At 40.3% G+C, this 15,754-nt stretch overlaps 1 protein-coding gene across 1 annotated transcript in view; it reads right to left on the bottom strand.

The window, feature by feature from the left end:
* sfl (N-deacetylase and N-sulfotransferase sfl) overlaps positions 1–15,754 on the bottom strand; it is a 60,512-nt gene that overhangs the window by 1,876 nt on the left and 42,882 nt on the right. Inside the window, exons 5-6 of the mRNA XM_002047299.4 lie at positions 10,992–12,876; positions 585–937 (exon numbers count right to left, since the gene is read on the bottom strand). Of these exons, the coding sequence (XP_002047335.2) occupies positions 585–937; positions 10,992–12,876 (2,238 nt within the window). The remainder of the gene's footprint in view (positions 1–584; positions 938–10,991; positions 12,877–15,754) is intronic.

The following is a 15,754-nucleotide window of genomic DNA, read 5'->3' as shown; positions in this document are numbered from 1 at the left end:
ACATCATCAGTCAGTCAGTCAGTTAGTCAGGCAGTCAGCCAGTCTAATGAACTTGCCTAAGCTGCTGCATCAAGTGCTTCGAGTTGCTTTTCATATTTTATGCTCCATATTCGGTTCATTGTGAGATGTCTAATAAAAAAACACAGGCTCGTTTAGCTCCTGGAATCGCTGAATATAAAAGGGTTTACGCCGCGCCGCTCAACTGACAGCTGGCATCCGAAATCGTAGAACAGTAAAGTGCACTTTCCACGGCCGCAAAATGCCATACAGAAACCTGCCGGCCTACCCGCTGGAACCCCCCCATCCTCCTGCTCTGCTGTAACCCAAACTCGGCACAATTCACACAACTATGCTATCTACCCACACACATACACATACACACACTCACTCATGTAAGTGTGTGTGTGTGTGTTTGTGTTCATTAATCCTTCACTCAAAGCATAGTTGCCAACGCCGTCGCAGCCGTCGTCATCTGTCTGTCGCCCCAAAACCAACCCAAATCACTCATACGACCCGTTTTTCATTCTCTTTTTTTTTTTTTTTTTGTTTCTATATTTTTTGTAGAGTTTCAGGTTTTTACTCACCGCTGCAACAGCTTGGCACTGCGCTCATCCATTTGGGGGTATTGGCGCCCCTTGGACTTGCCAAGGCATTTATTGCGCTTCTCGCTGACAGCCTGGCAGTAGAAGCCCTTCTTCACATCGTAGCGCAGGTGATTGGAATAGTCGAGGAGCGGTTGGATTTTCAAAAAGCGCTGCAGCTCGTTCATCACATCGATGGGATTGAGGCGCAATTGCTCGCCATCGATTATATGCACCTGCTGGGCGGGATAGTAGGCCAGCCAGTGCTCCAGATGCTGTGCGTATTTGCCCGGATTGAGGCATCGATTCCGCAAATCCTTTAGTGCACGCGGCGCCGAATCGCTGGCAGTTATGACCTATGTAACACAAAGACCAAGCACCAATGGCATAAGTTAAACGAGTCTCATTTAACGAGTTCAGGCGCTGGCTGACCAAATAAAATGGTCTCTGGTCCAGACATATGAAAAGTTTGCAAAGTCAGAGTTCAAACACATGTCAAAAAATGCTGCAGCAAATGGTGGCAAGACGTGGCCAAAACATATGTTCAGGTGGCAGATGCAATTAAATATGCTGCAATTGCAATTGCAGCTGGCCACAAAGGAATCTGCATGCAAATCGAAAAATGATGCCGTCAAGTTGTTTTTCTAAGCCGGACAGTGCCAGTTCCATGGAGTGGGCGTATGGGGTCGTATGAAAATGAAATTGAAAAGCCATTTTGTGGTGCGCCAAATGAATTTCATTTCATTTTGAATAGTTGCTCCGGCTCCAGCTGCAATGAATGCCACATCAAGCAAACCCAACTGGTATCCGCTGGACAACCAGTTCCGAAATGCACTTTAACTGCACAAAGATCTCTGAATGTGGTTGCGTTTCATGCGCTTGGCTTATGCTCAATTGATGGATAGTTCATTAGATTTCTATGCATTTGCAGCTGACAGCTGTTGACTAATGAACCGAAAACAATCATGCCAAATGCAGAACTGGCCATGCATTTGGCCTTCTTTAATGAAAAGTTATTTATGGACTAAACTGCATATTTTTAATAGGTTAGAGGAATCCTATAGTAGCTGACATGTGGCATATAAAGTGTGCATGCAACTTGAGGAACTGAAAACAGATTGCTGAAATCTTGAATAGCTTTGTCCATACACAATATAATATTGTAATCTTTTAAAACAAGTTTTTTATATAATTTACGAGAGAATTCTTTTCGATTTTTCCTATAAAATATCCATGATATAGTAATCTGTTGTATACAATTATTTGCTTTAATATTAGAAGTTGAATGAAGCAAGTATTCGAAGAGTTTCGGAAAAGATATATAATATTATTATGACCTATGTCCATATAGGAAATTTTAACGTATCTTCTTTTTCATATGAATTTTAACCAACAACAATATTGTTAACAAAGAAAAAAATAAGAAATTTTGACCTATGTCTATATAAGATATTTCAGGGTTCCATTTTGACATGAATTTGGACCAAAAATGATGTTGCCAGATTTAGATGCCAAATTGATCTAGAGGCCAAACCATGAAGAAAAAGCCAAACCTCTTAAAAATCTGATGAGATTTGACCGAGTTATGGGGTCGGGAATTTTCGATCTATGTCTATATAAGATATTTCAGGGTTCCATTTTGACATGAATTTGGACCAAAAATGATGTTGCCAGATTTAGATGCCAAATTGATCTAGAGGCCAAACCATGAAGAAAAAGCCAAACCTCTTAAAAATCTGATGAGATTTGACCGAGTTATGGGGTCGGGAAATTTTGACCTATGTCTATATAAGATATTTCAGGGTTCCATTTTGACATGAATTTGGACCAAAAATGATGTTGCCAGATTTAGATGCCAAATTGATCTAGAGGCCAAACCATGAAGAAAAAGCCAAACCTCTTAAAAATCTGATGAGATTTGACCGAGTTATGGGGGTGGGAAATTTCGAACTATGTCAATATAAGATATTTCAGGGTTCCATTTTGACATGAATTTGGACCAAAAAATATGTTGCCAGATTTAGATGCCAAATTGATCTAGAGGCCAAACCATGAAGAAAAAGCCAAACCTCTTAAAAATCTGATGAGATTTGACCGAGTTATGGGGTCGGGAAATTTTGACCTATGTCTATATAAGATATTTCAGGGTTCCATTTTGACATGAATTTGGACCAAAAATGATGTTGCCAGATTTAGATGCCAAATTGATCTAGAGGCCAAACCATGAAGAAAAAGCCAAACTTCTTGGAAATCTGATGAGATTTGACCGAGTTATGGGGGTGGGAAATTTTGACCTATGTCTCTATAATATTTCAGGGTTCCATTTTGACATGAATTTGGACCAAAAATGATGTTGCCAGATTTAGATGCCAAATTGATCTAGAGGCCAAACCATGAAGAAAAAGCCAAACCTCTTAAAAATCTGATGAGATTTGACCGAGTTATGGGGGTGGGAAATTTCGAACTATGTCAATATAAGATATTTCAGGGTTCCATTTTGACATGAATTTGGACCAAAAATGATGTTGCCAGATTTAGATGCCAAATTGATCTAGAGGCCAAACCATGAAGAAAAAGCCAAACCTCTTAAAAATCTGATGAGATTTGACCGAGTTATGGGGTCGGGAATTTTCGATCTATGTCTATATAAGATATTTCAGGGTTCCATTTTGACATGAATTTGGACCAAAAATGATGTTGCCAGATTTAGATGCCAAATTGATCTAGAGGCCAAACCATGAAGAAAAAGCCAAACTTCTTGGAAATGTGATGAGATTTGACCGAGTTATGGGGTCGGGAATTTTTGACCTATGTCTATATAAGATATTTCAGGGTTCCATTTTGACATGAATTTGGACCAAAAATGATGTTGCCAGATTTAGATGCCAAATTGATCTAGAGGCCAAACCATGAAGAAAAAACCAAACTTCTTGGAAATCTGATGAGATTTGACCGAGTTATGGGGGTGGGAAATTTTGACCTATGTCTCTATAATATTTCAGGGTTCCATTTTGACATGAATTTGGACCAAAAATTATGTTGCCAGATTTAGATGCCAATTTGATCTAGAGGCCAAACCATGAAGAAAAAGCCAAACCTCTTAAAAATCTGATGAGATTTGACCGAGTTATGGGGTCGGGAAATTTTGACCTATGTCTATATAAGATATTTCAGGGTTCCATTTTGACATGAATTTGGACCAAAAATGATGTTGCCAGATTTAGATGCCAAATTGATCTAGAGGCCAAACCATGAAGAAAAAGCCAAACCTCTTAAAAATCTGATGAGATTTGACCGAGTTATGGGGTCGGGAAATTTTGACCTATGTCTATATAAGATATTTCAGGGTTCCATTTTGACATGAATTTGGACCAAAAATGATGTTGCCAGATTTAGATGCCAAATTGATCTAGAGGCCAAACCATGAAGAAAAAGCCAAACTTCTTGGAAATCTGATGAGATTTGACCGAGTTATGGGGTCGGGAATTTTTGACCTATGTCTATAAAAGATATTTCAGGGTTCCATTTTGACATGAATTTGGACCAAAAATGATGTTGCCAGATTTAGATGCCAAATTGATCTAGAGGCCAAACCATGAAGAAAAAGCCAAACTTCTTGGAAATGTGATGAGATTTGACCGAGTTATGGGGTCGGGAATTTTTGACCTATGTCTATATAAGATATTTCAGGGTTCCATTTTGACATGAATTTGGACCAAAAATGATGTTGCCAGATTTAGATGCCAAATTGATCTAGAGCCCAAACCATGAAGAAAAAGCCAAACCTCTTAAAAATCTGATGAGATTTGACCGAGTTATGGGGTCGGGAATTTTTAACTTATGTCTATATAAGATATTTCAGGGTTCCATTTTGACATGAATTTGGACCAAAAATGATGTTGCCAGATTTAGATGCCAAATTGATCTAGAGGCCAAACCATGAAGAAAAAGCCAAACTTCTTGGAAATCTGATGAGATTTGACCGAGTTATGGGGGTGGGAAATTTTGACCTATGTCTCTATAATATTTCAGGGTTCCATTTTGACATGAATTTGGACACAAAAATTATGTTGCCAGATTTAGATGCCAAATTGATCTAGAGGCCAAACCATGAAGAAAAAGCCAAACCTCTTAAAAATCTGATGAGATTTGACCGAGTTATGGGGTCGGGAAATTTTGACCTATGTCTATATAAGATATTTCAGGGTTCCATTTTGACATGAATTTGGACCATAAATGATGTTGCCAGATTTAGATGCCAAATTGATCTAGAGGCCAAACCATGAAGAAAAAACCAAACCTCTTAAAAATCTGATGAGATTTGACCGAGTTATGGGGTCGGGAAATTTTGACCTATATCTATATAAGATATTTCAGGGTTCCATTTTGACATGAATTTGGACCAAAAATGATGTTGCCAGATTTAGATGCCAAATTGATCTAGAGGCCAAACCATGAAGAAAAAGCCAAACTTCTTGGAAATCTGATGAGATTTGACCGAGTTATGGGGTCGGGAATTTTTGACCTATGTCTATATAAGATATTTCAGGGTTCCATTTTGACATGAATTTGGACCAAAAATGATGTTGCCAGATTTAGATGCCAAATTGATCTAGAGCCCAAACCATGAAGAAAAAGCCAAACTTCTTGGAAATCTGATGAGATTTGACCGAGTTATGGGGGTGGGAAATTTTGACCTATGTCTCTATAATATTTCAGGGTTCCATTTTGACATGAATTTGGACCAAAAATTATGTTGCCAGATTTAGATGCCAAATTGATCTAGAGGCCAAACCATGAAGAAAAAGCCAAACCTCTTAAAAATCTGATGAGATTTGACCGAGTTATGGGGTCGGGAAATTTTGACCTATGTCTATATAAGATATTTCAGGGTTCCATTTTGACATGAATTTGGACCAAAAATGATGTTGCCAGATTTAGATGCCAAATTGATCTAGAGGCCAAACCATGAAGAAAAAGCCAAACTTTTTGGAAATCTGATGAGATTTGACCGAGTTATGGGGTCGGGAATTTTTGACCTATGTCTCTATAATATTTCAGGGTTCCATTTTGACATGAATTTGGACCAAAAATGATGTTGCCAGATTTAGATGCCAAATTGATCTAGAGGCCAAACCATGAAGAAAAAGCCAAACTTCTTGGAAATCCGATGAGATTTGACCGAGTTATGGGGTCGGGAATTTTTGACCTATGTCTATATAAGATATTTCAGGGTTCCATTTTGACATGAATTTGGACCAAAAATGATGTTGCCAGATTTAGATGCCAAATTGATCTAGAGGCCAAACCATGAAGAAAAAGCCAAACTTCTTGGAAATCTGATGAGATTTGACCGAGTTATGGGGGTGGGAAATTTTGACCTATGTCTCTATAATATTTCAGGGTTCCATTTTGACATGAATTTGGACCAAAAATTATGTTGCCAGATTTAGATGCCAAATTGATCTAGAGGCCAAACCATGAAGAAAAAGCCAAACCTCTTAAAAATCTGATGAGATTTGACCGAGTTATGGGGTCGGGAAATTTTAACCTATGTCTATATAAGATATTTCAGGGTTCCATTTTGACATGAATTTGGACCAAATATGATGTTGCCAGATTTAGATGCCAAATTGATCTAGAGGCCAAACCATGAAGAAAAAGCCAAACCTCTTAAAAATCTGATGAGATTTGACCGAGTTATGGGGTCGGGAATTTTTGACCTATGTCTATATAAGATATTTCAGGGTTCCATTTTGACATGAATTTGGACCAAAAATGATGTTGCCAGATTTAGATGCCAAATTGATCTAGAGGCCAAACCATGAAGAAAAAGCCAAACTTCTTGGAAATCTGATGAGATTTGACCGAGTTATGGGGGTGGGAAATTTTGACCTATGTCTCTATAATATTTCAGGGTTCCATTTTGACATGAATTTGGACCAAAAAATATGTTGCCAGATTTAGATGCCAAATTGACCTAGAGGCCAAACCATGAAGAAAAAGCCAAACCTCTTAAAAATCTGATGAGATTTGACCGAGTTATGGGGTCGGGAAATTTGGACCTATGTCTATATAAGATATTTCAGGGTTCCATTTTGACATGAATTTGGACCAAAAATGATGTTGCCAGATTTAGATGCCAAATTGATCTAGAGGCCAAACCATGAAGAAAAAGCCAAACCTCTTAAAAATCTGATGAGATTTGACCGAGTTATGGGGGTGGGAAATTTCGATCTATGTCAATATAAGATATTTTAAGGTTCCATTTTGACATGAATTTGGACCAAAAATGATGTTGCCAGATTTAGATGCCAAATTGATCTAGGGGCCAAACCATGAAGAAAAAGCCAAACCTCTTAAAAATCTGATGAGATTTGACCGAGTTATGGGGTCGGGAAATTTTGACCTATGTCTATATAAGATATTTCAGGGTTCCATTTTGACATGAATTTGGACCAAAAATTATGTTGCCAGATTTAGATGCCAAATTGATCTAGAGGCCAAACCATGAAGAAAAAGCCAAACCTCTTAAAAATCTGATGAGATTTGACCGAGTTATGGGGGTGGGAAATTTCGATCTATGTCTATATAAGATATTTCAGGGTTCCATTTTGACATGAATTTGCACCAAAAATGATGTTGCCAGATTTAGATGCCAAATTGATCTAGAGGCCAAACCATGAAGAAAAAGCCAAACTTCTTGGAAATCTGATGAGATTTGACCGAGTTATGGGGTCGGGAATTTTTGACCTATGTCTATATAAGATATTTCAGGGTTCCATTTTGACATGAATTTGGACCAAAAATGATGTTGCCAGATTTAGATGCCAAATTGATCTACAGGCCAAACCATGAAGAAAAAGCCAAACCTCTTAAAAATCTGATGAGATTTGACCGAGTTATGGGGTCGGGAAATTTTGACCTATGTCTCTATAATATTTCAGGGTTCCATTTTGACATGAATTTGGACCAAAAATGATGTTGCCAGATTTAGATGCCAAATTGATCTAGAGGCCAAACCATGAAGAAAAAGCCAAACTTCTTGGAAATGTGATGAGATTTGACCGAGTTATGGGATCGGGAATTTTCGACCTATGTCTATATAAGATATTTCAGGGTTCCATTTTGACATGAATTTGGACCAAAAATGATGTTGCCAGATTTAGATGCCAAATTGATCTAGAGGCCAAACCATGAAGAAAAAGCCAAACTTCTTGGAAATCTGATGAGATTTGACCGAGTTATGGGGGTGGGAAATTTTGACCTATGTCTCTATAATATTTCAGGGTTCCATTTTGACATGAATTTGGACCAAAAAATATGTTGCCAGATTTAGATGCCAAATTGACCTAGAGGCCAAACCATGAAGAAAAAGCCAAACCTCTTAAAAATCTGATGAGATTTGACCGAGTTATGGGGTCGGGAAATTTGGACCTATGTCTATATAAGATATTTCAGGGTTCCATTTTGACATGAATTTGGACCAAAAATGATGTTGCCAGATTTAGATGCCAAATTGATCTAGAGGCCAAACCATGAAGAAAAAGCCAAACCTCTTAAAAATCTGATGAGATTTGACCGAGTTATGGGGGTGGGAAATTTCGATCTATGTCAATATAAGATATTTTAAGGTTCCATTTTGACATGAATTTGGACCAAAAATGATGTTGCCAGATTTAGATGCCAAATTGATCTAGGGGCCAAACCATGAAGAAAAAGCCAAACCTCTTAAAAATCTGATGAGATTTGACCGAGTTATGGGGTCGGGAAATTTTGACCTATGTCTATATAAGATATTTCAGGGTTCCATTTTGACATGAATTTGGACCAAAAATGATGTTGCCAGATTTAGATGCCAAATTGATCTAGAGGCCAAACCATGAAGAAAAAGCCAAACCTCTTAAAAATCTGATGAGATTTGACCGAGTTATGGGGGTGGGAAATTTCGATCTATGTCTATATAAGATATTTCAGGGTTCCATTTTGACATGAATTTGCACCAAAAATGATGTTGCCAGATTTAGATGCCAAATTGATCTAGAGGCCAAACCATGAAGAAAAAGCCAAACTTCTTGGAAATCTGATGAGATTTGACCGAGTTATGGGGTCGGGAATTTTTGACCTATGTCTATATAAGATATTTCAGGGTTCCATTTTGACATGAATTTGGACCAAAAATGATGTTGCCAGATTTAGATGCCAAATTGATCTACAGGCCAAACCATGAAGAAAAAGCCAAACCTCTTAAAAATCTGATGAGATTTGACCGAGTTATGGGGTCGGGAAATTTTGACCTATGTCTCTATAATATTTCAGGGTTCCATTTTGACATGAATTTGGACCAAAAATGATGTTGCCAGATTTAGATGCCAAATTGATCTAGAGGCCAAACCATGAAGAAAAAGCCAAACTTCTTGGAAATGTGATGAGATTTGACCGAGTTATGGGATCGGGAATTTTCGACCTATGTCTATATAAGATATTTCAGGGTTCCATTTTGACATGAATTTGGACCAAAAATGATGTTGCCAGATTTAGATGCCAAATTGATCTAGAGGCCAAACCATGAAGAAAAAGCCAAACTTCTTGGAAATCTGATGAGATTTGACCGAGTTATGGGGGTGGGAAATTTTGACCTATGTCTCTATAATATTTCAGGGTTCCATTTTGACATGAATTTGGACCAAAAAATATGTTGCCAGATTTAGATGCCAAATTGACCTAGAGGCCAAACCATGAAGAAAAAGCCAAACCTCTTAAAAATCTGATGAGATTTGACCGAGTTATGGGGTCGGGAAATTTGGACCTATGTCTATATAAGATATTTCAGGGTTCCATTTTGACATGAATTTGGACCAAAAATGATGTTGCCAGATTTAGATGCCAAATTGATCTAGAGGCCAAACCATGAAGAAAAAGCCAAACCTCTTAAAAATCTGATGAGATTTGACCGAGTTATGGGGGTGGGAAATTTCGATCTATGTCAATATAAGATATTTTAAGGTTCCATTTTGACATGAATTTGGACCAAAAATGATGTTGCCAGATTTAGATGCCAAATTGATCTAGGGGCCAAACCATGAAGAAAAAGCCAAACCTCTTAAAAATCTGATGAGATTTGACCGAGTTATGGGGTCGGGAAATTTTGACCTATGTCTATATAAGATATTTCAGGGTTCCATTTTGACATGAATTTGGACCAAAAATGATGTTGCCAGATTTAGATGCCAAATTGATCTAGAGGCCAAACCATGAAGAAAAAGCCAAACCTCTTAAAAATCTGATGAGATTTGACCGAGTTATGGGGGTGGGAAATTTCGATCTATGTCTATATAAGATATTTCAGGGTTCCATTTTGACATGAATTTGCACCAAAAATGATGTTGCCAGATTTAGATGCCAAATTGATCTAGAGGCCAAACCATGAAGAAAAAGCCAAACCTCTTAAAAATCTGATGAGATTTGACCGAGTTATGGGGGTGGGAAATTTCGATCTATGTCTATATAAGATATTTCAGGGTTCCATTTTGACATGAATTTGGACCAAAAATGATGTTGCCAGATTTAGATTCCAAATTGATCTAGAGGCCAAACCATGAAGAAAAAGCCAAACTTCTTGAAAATATGATGAGATTTGACCGAGTTATGGGGTCGGGAATTTTTGACCTATGTCTATATAAGATATTTCAAGGTTCCATTTTGACATGAATTTGGACCAAAAATGATGTTGCCAGATTTAGATGCCAAATTGATCTAGAGGCCAAACCATGAAGAAAAAGCCAAACTTCTTGGAAATCTGATGAGATTTGACCGAGTTATGGGGTCGGGAATTTTTGACCTATGTCTATATAAGATATTTCAGGGTTCCATTTTGACATGAATTTGGACCAAAAATGATGTTGCCAGATTTAGATGCCAAATTGATCTACAGGCCAAACCATGAAGAAAAAGCCAAACCTCTTAAAAATCTGATGAGATTTGACCGAGTTATGGGGTCGTGAAATTTTGACCTATGTCTCTATAATATTTCAGGGTTCCATTTTGACATGAATTTGGACCAAAAATGATGTTGCCAGATTTAGATGTGATGAGATTTGACCGAGTTATGGGATCGGGAATTTTCGACCTATGTCTATATAAGATATTTCAGGGTTCCATTTTGACATGAATTTGGACCAAAAATGATGTTGCCAGATTTAGATGCCAAATTGATCTAGAGGCCAAACCATGAACAAAAAGCCAAACCTCTTAAAAATCTGAAGAGATTTGACCGAGTAATGGGTGTGGGAAACTTTTACCTATGTATAATATATAGGATAGTTGAAGGCACATTTTTTACATGCATTTTTACCAATAACAATGTTGCCAGATTTAGATACAGATTATTTAGATAAGTAGGGCGCTTACCTGATAGAAACTATAGTTGTTGGCTATAACATCGCCATGGGCGCGGTGATGCTGATACCAGGAGTAGGCACGCTTCGCTGGCGATATCAGTATGGTCACAATTTTGGCATGTGGTAGCAGAGCATGTGCCCGCTTGGGCACCGCTTCGCCGTCAAAGTAGGTGGCGCTCTTCTCGAACATGAAACGGGGTGTGCCCAGTGTGGTGGGCATGGGCGAGCTGGTGTTGGGCAGCGTTTCCGAGGGGAAGAAGTCCATGTACCAGTCCAGGCCTCTGTAGTAGTTGTTGCCATTGAAGAACTGCACCTCCTCGAAGGTGTCCGGGCTGGGTATGTTGCTGGCAACGCTGCCGTGCATGGACAGGAATGTGTATAGGGCGGTGGTGCCCGTTTTTTGCGGCCCAATGACCAGAAATTTGGGCAGCGAGTCACAGTTTTTGGTCTTGGACCAGATCTTTTTGTGACGTGCATCGTCACAGGGATTGCCCCACACAGGATCGACCTCCTCGGGATGCAGGCGGAAGTACATCTCAGCCAATTGTATGGGCGGTGCTGAGGCCAGCTTCAGATTGGTCCAGCACTGCAGGAACTTGATGACCGATTGGAATGTGTAGAGAGCCAGGCGATCGGAGCCATAGTTGGACATGTGCGTCATGAATATGTTGATGGGATTGTAGACGATGGTCTGGAACAGCTCACCGCCCTGTATTGACTCGTCCAGCTTGTCCCGCCCGCCCGGATAACGATCTATGTACATGGTGTGGGTAAACAACCCACAAGTCTGCCTCGGCAACACCATAATATTCCGATGGATGAAACCACGACGCAGACGTGCGGGTCGCAAGTGTGGATACTCCTCCGTGGAGGTGACCTTCACATTCCACACCTGCTTCCAGGCGAGGTAGAGCAGCTCGTGGGCTGGATAGACGCCCGAATGATGCGGCGATATGGAGTAGCCCGAATTTGTGGGTATATTATGCTCCTTGGCGAACGCATAGTTCAGCTGCATCTCGGCCATGAGCAGGGTGAGGTTGTCATACAGATGCGGCTGCTGGTGCTTCCACATGTGCGAGAACCAATTGAACTCCTGCACATTCTGCAGCAGAAAATCATCGCCCAGATTCTCCTCCCTGGTGCCGTGATGATAATACTTGCCGGAGAAGCCCAAATTGAAACGGAAGCCGGGCACCATGCCGCCAATGATCTTCTGCGTGGCAATCAGAGCGCGCACATCATCCGGACGCAGACGTGTGCTCTTCTCGCCCACAAAGATATCATCGATGTCCACCAAAATCATGCGCTCCAGGCTGAGACTCAGCTGACCATGACTGAGATAGCTGAGCGCGTCCAGGAAGACCAAACGATGTAGCCAGAAACGCAGGCTGCTGCCAAAGAGCACGCGCTGGATGCCATCCAGTTGTCCGCGATCCTGCAGCACCGTGGTGAGTGGCAACTGAACCTGACCCACACTGTCGGCCGGATATTCCTGTGTGTTGCGCTGCGCCCACTCCACGGGCTCGTAGGTGCTGTGATTATGCTGAAACACAGCCCAATCATCGCCGGGTAAGGCGCCCCACGCAGTTTCGCCGGCACGCGTTAGACGCAGCACAGATGAAGCGGGATTCAGACTGGCATCTCGCAGACGCAGATTCGTGTGCACGAACAGCGGAAAGTCGCGCAACTGGGCACCGACAAGCGTCTCCTCGCTGGGACTGACAAAGCCCACAATGCCCACGGAGTACTCGCGGCAATACTTGTCCAGCAATTCACGATTCCACTTGTCCATGTTGAGATACTTGTCCAGATTCTCAAAGACAATGACACCATAGCGACCCTTGTCCAAATTCGTCAGCACAGGAAGACTTTTGCCGGCTACTTCGATTTTATATCTGCAAAGAGCAAAAACAACAAAAATGTCAGTGAAAAATAAGATGGGACAAAAGAAAGGAGAAAGGAAAATATAAGAGATACTTGATGCACGTACATTCCAGACTAACATGACAATCAGAGCAAGAAATGGAAACTGAAACTGCTGGAATTTTGGTTCAACTCTGTCAGAAGCTGTCAAAAGCAGAGACGCATAAAGAGGGTGCCAAACTGCATGTCAAGCTTGACACTCATACCGAGACAGGAGCTGGTTTGACAAAGAGAGGGATAGAATGGTTGCTTGGCTTCGCACAGCGTTGCGTTTGACATCAGTTGTCAGAAGCTGTTTGCTACAACACGTTACCCGCAGAGCTGCACTGGCAGTGGCAATCATAGGGGACCTTTGTAAACTAATAGAAGAGTCAACAAAAAACCCAACGAGTAAACTCAGTAAGAGCAATAAAACTTAAATGAATTCCGGCTAAAAATGTAAATATGGATGCAATTATTTTAATTTTTAAATATATTAAACTTAATATTTGATTAAACACTTTAGTCTTATTGCATTGCTTGCTGGTACTCGCTTGTTAATATTCATAAAAATTGTACATATACGCAACACAAAACATTTGTATACCCTGTGGGTATGCCCACAAGAAGATAATTAAGAATGGCCTCATGTAATTGAAGCTAGTGATCTCGTTAACTTTAGGAGCTACAGCCAGCAAACATAGTATGTGACTTCTTGAACATATTATAAAGATCCAGCATACTTCAAATTTCGGGTAAAAGGACCAATTTCCAAGCTATCGAAATGTACTAAATAACAAAAATTCAAAGCATTTTCGAGCCAACAGCAGAGTAATGGGTATTTGTGTAGTCAGGCCAACTGCATGTCGAGCACACGCGCTTACAATATTCCCACTTGTTTCAATTCATTTGCATATTGCATTCAATGGAAAAACCTCAACAATAATTGCATTGCACATTTCGGGCAAATACTTGGCAAACATATAAATGAAATGAATTTTCAATATTATTATATATCCACCTGCAGTGAACGTGTAAGTGTACGCGCGTGTGTGTATGTATGTCACTTGCAACAGGCTAAACCGCCACGTTTGGTCAATGTGCTGATCCCCAAATTGGAACCCACAATCAAACCCCAAACCCTATGCCCAATGCGGCCCCAGGCATCGCTTGGGCTATGCGTAAATATTCAAATATTTTCAGTGAAATGGAAATTCCAATTGATTGAATAGCTGTGTGAATAAGGACGCCGGCCATGATGATACCTGCTGAACCTGCCATTGAGTAACCAGCTATAATGCATACATTTATATGTATATATATGCGAAACATATATGCCATAAGGTTGAATTCGACCATTTAGCGGGCTTTAGAGCTAAACAACAAACAGAAGGGCGAACCAGCGAAACAGAAGAGCTTAAAAACTTGGCTACTTTATGCAATATGCGAAACCACGTAAAATCCCAGTGAAACGTAAAAACATCAGAGGTCGAAGGGGCTGGGAGAACGGTCGAACCCACATGGTAAATATATATATATATATTCCTCTTTCTTTTTTTTTTTTGGTAAGCCCTCAAATAAAAACTTTTGTGTTTGGTCTTTTTTGTTGCCCAGCGCGCATTCGGTGGAGCATATTAAAATATTTGCAGGTGGCCCGTGCGATGCGCGCGCGGTTTTGCATAAAAAGTCATAAGGCAAAACATTTTATGCTCATCTATATGTATATGCCGGTGTGGGTGATGTGGGCGTGGCACATTATTGATAGTTTTTTCATACAATGGGCTTGACAAATAAAAAATATGTGGGGGAAGAAGAAAAGGGAATGACTTTTGGGCCCTTGCAAACACCCAAACCCGCTGGCGCAGGGTTGCGTAAGGGGCAGGATGGAGGCGTTGGGAGGGGTGGAGGGGTGGTTGCGGGTTATGGCTGAATGAAAAATGTGAGCAGCGCTGACATACTGCATGCATTGCATATTTTATGGAGCTTCAACACGAGACCATGTGTCACATGGCAGAGAATCGAACACGGCCGGACCAAGAGGGGCAGGGGGGCGGGCGATCTGGCAGCACATCCAAAATGGGCGTTTGTCCGACGGGATATTGAAAAATCGCACGCTGAGCGAGCGGTGGACTTGGCCAAAGAAAAATAATGAAATGTTAACTGAAGCGAGTCAGGGTTCAGATAGACCCAATGGAAATACACTAGATGAATGCGCCGCCGCGCGTCACAAACCATTTATTGTAATATAAAAGGTTAAACGCATAAATTAAGTTTAATGCTTAAATGAAGCCGTGTCCAACGTTTAGCTGGGCAAACATTTACAATTAATTACCTTCAAGCGAAAGCTGACGGCAAATGTTAAAGATATGTAAACAAAGTGAACATGGAGGACGAGTTTAGCTTAACAAATCAACTTTTATTGCGTTAATTGTAACGCCTGTTAAAGCCAATTTCAGGTTAATGGTATAATCGAGGGGCTCGCGGTGAGTGTATTGGCTTGCATACTTTAAAAGGTGTTGGCCCTTTAAACGGCATCTCGTTAGTCGGCACGATGAGAACATTAATTAAAACGTTTTATCAGCGCAAAATGTTTGTTTAATTAACTATGTAATGGCACATGCCATTCTCTCACTCTCGCTCTCTCTCACGCTTACTTTCTCTGTCTATCATTTTTGTTTTGCTTCCTTTGCACTTATGCGCTTGTGTTAATATTTGAAATTTAATTGCCAGACGAGATAAACGGAGCAGAGTGCGCCTGGCCGGGCGCCGGGAGCTTCATTTACAGGCCCGCAGCGGATTTGTTTTAAAAACCCATTAACGGGTATTACTTGCAAGTAAATAAATGTTTTTTTAAGCACACGTATGTGTGTG

The sequence above is a fragment of the Drosophila virilis genome, chromosome 3 (assembly GCF_030788295.1).
Source record: "Drosophila virilis strain 15010-1051.87 chromosome 3, Dvir_AGI_RSII-ME, whole genome shotgun sequence".
Taxonomy (NCBI): Eukaryota; Metazoa; Arthropoda; class Insecta; order Diptera; family Drosophilidae; genus Drosophila; species Drosophila virilis.
The sequence above is the reverse complement of the archived record's forward strand: the minus strand, read 5'-3'. Positions and strand labels throughout refer to the sequence as shown.